Genomic DNA, 9,018 nt, shown 5'->3' on the forward strand with positions numbered 1-9,018 from the left:
GGTGTGGCAGGAAGATGCAGATAACAGGAAGAGATGGAAACAGACTGCTTCACAAGTTGTGATCAAAACATGAGTGAGTCACAAGACTCTTTAGCTGGCATAAAAAGTTATTTTGGCTGTTAATTTATAGCAGCCCGTAATTCCTCTGGCCTATAAAACCAGCCAAATACAAATCCCTCATTATTGCCGGCCAACTAACACAAATGTCCCTCTCACATCTGCGAGAGGCACTATTCCTTTCTCGTTGCCTTCTTTTAGTTGTTACAATAAAAACAAACTTTAAAACTCTTTCTTGAACTGTTGGCCTCCTTTACCTGGCAAATTACATTATGTCCTCAATTACTGGTCTGTTTTCTAATGAGGTCATAAAACATTGTTTGTGAAAAGTTGTTTTTAGCCATTAAAGCAAAGGATTAATCTTTTTCTCGTTAGGTGAGCATAACTGTGTTTCATTGAGGATTTTTTCCTCAATAACACAAATTGAGGTGTGTGGCATTTAAAGAAAAAACAAATCCACTATAGAAAATGTGATTAGTAAAATCATCAATGCCTTAAAGTAGCTCTATATTTTGTCATATTTTATTGATGTCAACTTACAAGATCTAAACTCTTACTTAAAACTCTTCCACCTTCATCATAACAGCAAAACAGGAATTCAATTTGACCCAAAATTCAATCTCATTATTAACTTTTAAACTGTAGCACCATGTCAGAGGGTAAAATATTAGTCTTTTAAGAAATGTATAGTCTGATCTAACTGATCATGAAACTAATGAGGAATTTACTGGAGGAGCTGCTGTGTTATTAAAGTAAGGTCCAGCTGCTTGTGATGGTAAGGAATCAGGCAGCGCAGAAGGCTTAGAAAAGAACTGGGACACGCTTGTTCCTTAATGTCATTTTCAATCTCATCAACATTCTCCAACAGTGCTGCAATAGACCCTTTTCACAGCAGACATTTTGACTTGTCATAGCAGGAAGAGCAGTTCCTGGTCTCTGATTTTGTGCATGAAAGCAGCAAGCAGCAAGGCTTCTCACAAACACGTTGAGAACATATCACTCCTGTTCTGGCTGAATTACACTGGCTCCCCATCCAAAACTTTACTAATAACTTTCAAATCCGTGCATGGTCTGGCTCCACTTTACATTTCTGAACTTTTAACACCTTATTCAGCACTAAGATTCCTTAGATCTGAAAATCGGATGTTGCTACATGTTCTAAGGTCCAGGCTTAAAACTAAAGGAGACCATGCTTTTACTGTCATTGCCCCAGTGCTGTGGAAAAAACTCCCCCTCAGTATCAGGTCAGCTGAGTCAGTGCCTCATTTTACAAAGCGCTTCAAGTCTGCAAGTTTCTCCGTCATGTGTAACAAATGCTTTTGTTTGCAATTAATGTGACCTCAGTGGTTATTACAGTACCCACTGTAATGTGTTGACCATAGTACACGGTGAATGTTCCCCTGAACACAAAGTCCTCACGATATTCCAAAAAGCTGCTCTTGATTAGTCAAAGCTGGGCTCTGATAAGTTGCAACATCTTAATCAAACTCCAGAAACTCCTTGTTCTGCTTTCATCTGTGGCTCGTGTCTTTTTATCACCCATCTCTCGACACTTTCTATCAGACTTGTCTCAGTGCTGCTTTATAATTTAAACATTCTCTACACATATTAAGTAACACAGCAGCAGTAATTAATCACTATCTAGATTGTCATAGTGAAGTGACCACAGTCACATGGCATCCACACTGTAACCTTTCAATCCATGCACAGAACAGCACACACTCGTATTTAGATAGACTGAGATTTGACCTGAGATGTGACTGCAGGACATCAGCTATAAAAAGAGCATCGACGATGCCATGTGTCAAAACAGCAAAAGTAGACTGGGCACTGAGGCTATTGAGAACAAAGACACAGTAGTATGTGGTAGTCAAACTCAAACTTGTCCTCTATCTGAAATGTGAAGCAACAGAATATTTTAAACATCAGTTTTCTAGTGTCCCTTTTTCATTTACCATTGTCAGGTGTTGAGAAGTATTGATTGACACTAACACCAACTCCTAAAGCTGCCTTCAGATTAATGTGGCTCATATAGAGTTGTAATGTGAAGTATGTATCCAGAATTTTTCACAGTGACTGACTCCCAATTTCTAAACAGAAATAGCTTCAAAGTTAAGAGAAGGAACAGTCCGGGTGGAATTCCATTAGATCTTGTAGGAGAAAATTGGACACTGAAATGCTACAATAGAAAATATTACATCAAAGCAGTTTACAACTATTCTGCAACTGAATATAAAGTGTGCATGGGCTTCTCTGTGTTAACTTCTCTCTGTACTTTGTGGAGACTGAAAGTTCTTTGCAAGCTATGTGTGCCTGGACAGTGGTCATTTTTGTTTTGACTCTGCACATTAGATTTGAAATGAAACGACCTCTAAGGTTTAAGTGGAGACTTTCACTTTGAGTGATACGGCTGAAATTCCTACACTGCTCATCCAATATGACTGTAGACACGCTCAGAACAGAAAGCCACCACTCCCCCCTTACGGTCGATATCTCTCTTTTAAATCCAGTGTGCTGGAGAACAGTGTTATTGCCAATCTGAAGACATCCTTAAAATCAGTTTACTGTACATCCATCCATCCATCCTCCTCCGCTTATCCGCGGTCGGGTCGCGGGGGCAGCAGCCTAAGCAGGGAAGCCCAGACTTCCCTCTCCCCAGCCACTTCGTCCAACTCTTCCCGGGGGATCCCGAGGCGTTCCCAGGCCAGCCGAGAGACATAGTCTCTCCAGCGTGTCCTGGGTCTTCCTCGGGGTCTCCTAAGGGTGGGACGTGCCCTGAACACTTCACCAGGGAGGCGTCCGGGAGGCATCCTGATTAGATGCCCGAGCCACCTCATCTGGCTCCTCTCGACGCGGAGGAGCAGCGGGTCTACTCCGAGCTCCCTCCGGATGACTGAGCTTCTCACCCTATCTCTAAGGGGGAGCCCAGCCACCCTACGGAGGAAGCTCATTTCGGCCGCTTGTACCGCGATCTTGTTCTTTCGGTCACTACCCAAAGCTCATGACCATAGGTCAGGGTAAAGTACTGTACATGTGCCTGAAAAAAGCTAGTCCAGGTCATACTACACAGCTAAAAAGAAATACACACATTTACATAATATAATATTCAAATATTAGTGTTAGGTGTGCCTCAGCCAGAAGCTGAATTATATTATAATACAAGTATATGGGTTTTCTTTATTGGACAGAGGATACTGAGGAGGCAGACAGAGGACAAGGGGTTTGATTCCCTGGCTGGAAACTAGGGATGTTGTGGTTGTTTAGCTTGCATGGTAACCATTCAGCGTCCTGGGCATCCTTCTCCTGAAGGTTAGCATTTGATTTTATTAATTATATTATTTACGTTAACAGGTGGTACTTGTTGAAAGTCAAACATCCTGCTGACACACAAAGGAAACACCAACTATTAAAGCTAAAAGAAAAAAAATCACATTGCTGCTGATAAAAGGATAATGTCAAAATTATTCAAATGTGTTTTTAATATTTTTTTCTTTTTTAATTATTAAAAGGATAAGAAAAAATACCTTTGGCAGCAATCAGACATGTTCATGATTGACAGGAGCTGTTAGGATGAGCCCTAGTAGAGGAATGAGATAAAAAGCAAACACACTTCTGCTGTAGCTTTTTAAGTCAAGAACAAACAGTAGTGGTGTTAAAGAATAAGGACCACACCAGCACAGACCATGTGCAACTAACATCTCCATGCTGTTTAATGTGCTGCAGCTCAGCAGCTTATTAGCTATCTAGCCTGCACACTGTGAACAAGTTCAACAAGCTACGGTGCAGGACAGATTGTGTGCTCATGTTTTCATTTTTTCATTTTCATTTACACAGACAAAGAACAAATTAGTATTCTAAAAAAAGAATGCAAATATACAGAGAATGCAAATATACAGGCTGCCAGGATGATATATGTGTGTGTGTGTGTGTAGATGTAGATATAGATACAGATATACTGTATATACAGATATATATGACTCTTTTTGGGTTTCAGATTGTTTCCCCTCAGGACAAGAGATGCTGATGCAGAAAAAAATGCAGCTGTACTGATTCTGGTTAATTAGGTCAACTCCAAAATATCCCTGACACTTAATTAAAAAATGTCCTCTGTCACCCTGATGGAAAAATTTTGATTTATTATAAACAGATCAGATCCTCAAACTTACTCAAAAAATATGGAGTCCATTTTTTAAACATGTAAAATTATTTTGTGAGTTATTGATTTCCATATAATTTATTTATGACATTGTGTAGTCCCTATTGTCCACATTATTCACTTTTCCAAACCTGTATTTATCTTTTTAATTTTTTTAATTAGAATCTTTAAGCTTCTTTGATATTGCTTTGTCTTATTAATTCTGAATGATGATTGAAACTATCCAGTGGTATTAAAAATATTTTGTAAAAGAAGACATGAAGAAGTGATGAAATCAAGTCAGTCAGATAATTACCAAACTGAATAAAATCAAAGATGTTGTTTTGATCCATTTATCACATCAACAGGAGGAGTGTTCATATTGTTGGCAGCCCAATTTGCCACCAATCACAACAACCTTCCTAGAAATTCCTGAAAGAGTCCTCCACTCGGGACTTAATCACTGTGTGGTTTGGAACAACACAACATCAACATATGTGTCCTGTATCTCATCCGTCTATAATGCCAAAGAACTGTACAGAGAAGATCTCATCCAGAACACATAGGAGACCTGAAGATGAGTCACAGGCATGGAGGTGGAGGAGGTTTGAGTGGGAATGTTTGATGTGAATGAACAAGACATGAATTGGATAATGGAGTTGTGATATTCCGCAGCTCAACCCCCACAATGACCAGGGAAGAAAGTAAATGTCAATATATCCCAATTATCATATATCCATATTTATTGGCTATTCACCATTGACTGAATAATCTGACCTTGATGTTTAATTATAAATATTCTCAATACTTATTCAATCTAATCCAGTCCTTACATCAGCACCTCAAAGGAAAGTCAGACTGTATCCTCAACTTCAGGCTTTCTTTTCTTACTCTTACAAACAACCTATTTCATACCTTTTCACCTTTTGTTGCGCACCAGAGCAGACAATTTTCCAAATAAATAACACTGCTGTCCAAATCAAATCACTTTCTTGTCAACAAGGCTACCTGGAATCTGTAAAATGGAGAGCTTGCTTACTGTATGATTCAATAACACCTCTGACTCTTTCTCTGTGGATGTCCACATTGACTCAAAAAAGCTCTCTGATCAAGTTAAATGAGCTAAAATGAAATGCTTTAATCACTTTAGCTTCAGCACAGCAAACACTATGACGTAAGAATACTGGCAAACACCTTCTGCTCTTATTATAAAATTAGGGAAATGACCTATGAGAACAATAAGATAAATAAATTACAAATATGTGTTAAAGATAATATTACAGATTCTCCAGTGATGGAAAAGTACTGAAAATATCATGAAGGAGCTTACTCTATAAAATAATAACCTGCGTTTTTTTTTAATCACCCTCTTCCCACTCCATTTTTCTTTACCTCTAATCCCAGTGAGGGTCAGGTGGATGAACAGAAAGATGACAGGCACGTCCATCCTGAGGCTCAGAAGTTTCCCTGCGCTCACGTCTCTCCGTGGCTGTTACGCCTCAGATCAATCCACGACTGATTTCGCGCCAGACGACAGAAAAGTCAGCAGAGGTCCCAGTCGGTCCGATGCGTCAGAGCAGAGGGAAAAATGACCCCAAACTAAGCAAACGGGTGAAGGCGCTGAAGCACCAGCACGGAAAGTAAAGCCGAGTCGGTGCGCAAAACCAACCACATCCTATCCACTCTGCCTGGACGCCACCTATCCTCTCTCTCTCTCTCTCTCTCTCTCTCTCTCTCACACACACACACACACACACACACACACACACACATACTCACACGCACACTGCGCAAGATAAACGCTTCTACCCCCTCTTGTCTTCCTGCCTCTCTATTACAGTGGTGTGGACAAGGGGGGTGTGGGGGGGGGGGGGGGGGGGGGTGGTCGCCCCCTGCTAAAACGCCAAAAAGCATGCTAAAGTGCCCTCTTGGTTGGCAAAACACACTAAACTGCCCTCTTGGGAGGCAAAAACACACACTAAACTGCCCTCTTCAGTGTCGAGAACGTGCTGTATGTGCCCTTTTTTTTCTTTTCGCCCCTGCCCTTCAAAAAGTCTGTGCACACCACTGCTCTATTATAATTAGGATTTGTGAATCTTTTTTAGTTTTTCTACATTATCAAACACCAGCAGCGGTTCAGTCACTTGCCCTAAGCGTCAATTAAGTAAAGAAGTGCTGACAGTAGTAGACTGATCTGTAGGCTGATAGGGAGTGTACAGTGTGGTTAGAGTAGGAGATAACAGCTGCAGACAGGAAGACACTCCTTTGACTCCTGGCAGGTTTTTGTTTTAAAAATTACGGCCACAAGCAGAGCTGGGCTTCTTTCTGTATTCAACAATTGTGAGCAAAAAAAGCTATTATATTTTTCATTTTTAAAGGAAAATATTGGCATTTTTGGAAATTTGCTTATAAGAGAGTTGATTTGAATCAATGGTCAAAGGACAGAGGATGTTGCAGGCTATTGCTCTGCAGAATGTAAAGCCCCCTGAGGGGCTTAGGGAGTGTGATAATGAGCTATAGAAAACAAAATTGCCTTGACACTTTAGGCCTATAGCTGTTGAATATGAAATTATGAGGCTGTTAGTATGTCGTCAGGAAGCAGCGGAAGACAGATAGCTTAATGGCCTGCTAACTTGGCTTAAAGCAAAGACTGGAAACAAGGGAAACAGCGAGTCTGGCTCTGTCCAAGGACAACACAAACAGCTCCTCTAGCCACAGTGTCAAAAGTTGTGTTTTTATGTGTTTATTTAAAGTCATGGTTGCCAGGCAATCAGCAGACACTACAGGACGTCACACATAATTTCTATAAAACCACAAGTTGTCATTTTTATGCTTTTATCTTTGTATGAATTTAAAAGAACCTTGAATATGATGTGTTCATTGGTAAACTTTAGAGGTTTTTTTGCTTTTGTGTTAAGCAAAGCTAACCATCCTGTCTGTAGACTCGTAATTAATGGACAGATTCGAGTGATATTGATGCTCTCATCTAACTCGGCAAAAAAAGAAAATTCTGTTTATTGTCCACTGAGGGGCCTTTTCCATTAGAGCAGTTATTCATTAAGCAATTTAGGCAGTAAACAACTGCCAACTCACACCCACAGAACATCACATATCTTGATTAATTAGAGGAAAAAACAATACTTTAGTGGAGAAATTGAATCTAAGCCCAAAAAAAATAAAAGAAGGTGGAAGCTGCCTAGATCATTGACCACATTATACATTTTTACCACAGACACAAGTGTGCCCTCAGCACAGGGTGACAAAAGCACACATTTTCAATGTAAAATTCAGTCATTACTGCTTTGAGTTGAGCTTTATTGGATTTAATTGGAGCCGTTTTCCTTTCAAATACTCCCTATTATTAATATCAAACCTGGTATGTATGAAATCATTGCCACTTTATATTAAAAATGTATATATATATATATATATATATATATATATATACATATACACATATATATATATATAGTTGTTGAAATAGATCAAAAACATGCAAAGCAATGATGCAAGAAGAATATGAAAGCTATCATACAGCTAGCACACAATACACAGCATGCAAATGGGGCATATTTATGTTGTTTATGTCAGGCACTAAATGAAAATAAGCTACACATGCAATAAAAATATGTAAATCAATGTGGCACAATAAAAGCATAGCCCCAATCAAATACATATATGCAGGTACACAGCGTAAGGGCACCGGCTGGCATCATTTCCTCAGGTGTAGCTCCAGCTCTGTCTTGGATAAATTCCCTTTTCTTAATTACCTCAATAATTCTCTCAACTGTAAATCAGATTTCACAGAAACTTTTCCATCCTTTTCCATTACCTGCTGACTTAGAGCGACTGATATTAAAAGCAAGCTGCATTTAAAAATTGCCTCTCATGAATTGTAATGTTGTTTGGTTGGTTGCCAAATGTCAAGAAGAGGAAGACAAAGAAGAGAGGGGAGTGGTGACAAATTTTATGTTCAATCTGTGATGGATGTCAAATAATAACCACCATCACTGAAGCATTTTGATTAAGTTTCTGTCTGCACCTTTTTGGTAATAAATAAACACATCAACACAGAGTCGAGTGCACAGCTGGAACTTGACATGAGCACATCGGGCCTGGTCCCCAACATTGCTGTAAGTGTAAGTTTTGCTGTGTGTTTGTAGAAAGCAAAGCAGTTGAAGTCACATCGGTTCAGGTGAGGCCTACATTCTTTCTTGTTTGACAGAACCACAGAACTACCTGTGGTGTGACATTTGCCAGCTATTTTTTGTTTAAAGTGTAAAGTGTAAATATAAACCACAACCAAAAATTCCTCCCAGCATGATATATTGTGTATAGAGTTTAACAGACTCAATCTGTGAGACATTTTTCACCTTTCTGTCCTTTTCTATGTGCCCTTTTTGTTTTTGTGTTCTGTAAAAAAAATATAAAAAAACACTGCACATTGCTGTGTTAGTGATTTAATCTCTTGTCATAACATCACATTAACTGGAGCTTTTGTTAGTTGTTGTTCCAAACATGTTGCAGAATTTGCCTCCGGATCAACCTCATTCACCACATCTAACTCCATGTGAACTGACAGCAGTGTGAGTCAAAGATACTCACAGTGATGTTGGAAACATTTTCAACACATATCTGTGCTGTTTGAAGTGGCAACTTGACAGAAACAGTGTTGTTTCAGAGTATAAAAAGAATGATGGCAGATTCAGAGAGTTTCTAGGCCAATGACAACTCACAAACCTCACAGTTATATATATAGATAATATCCAAATACGTTAATTAATTGTGACACAAATGTTATTTAAACATTTCACCTGATGAGGCTT

The 9,018-nt window shown here is 39.3% G+C and overlaps 1 protein-coding gene across 1 annotated transcript in view; it reads right to left on the reverse strand.

The window, feature by feature from the left end:
• Positions 1–5,639, reverse strand: part of rxfp2a (relaxin family peptide receptor 2a) — a 39,068-nt gene extending 33,429 nt beyond the window's left edge. The window contains exon 1 of the mRNA XM_053330997.1: positions 5,585–5,639. Coding sequence (XP_053186972.1) covers positions 5,585–5,639 — 55 coding nt within the window. The remainder of the gene's footprint in view (positions 1–5,584) is intronic.
• Between the last annotated feature and the right edge of the window lie 3,379 nt (positions 5,640–9,018).

The sequence above is a fragment of the Scomber japonicus genome, chromosome 13 (genome assembly GCF_027409825.1).
Source record: "Scomber japonicus isolate fScoJap1 chromosome 13, fScoJap1.pri, whole genome shotgun sequence".
Classification (NCBI taxonomy): domain Eukaryota; kingdom Metazoa; phylum Chordata; class Actinopteri; order Scombriformes; family Scombridae; genus Scomber; species Scomber japonicus.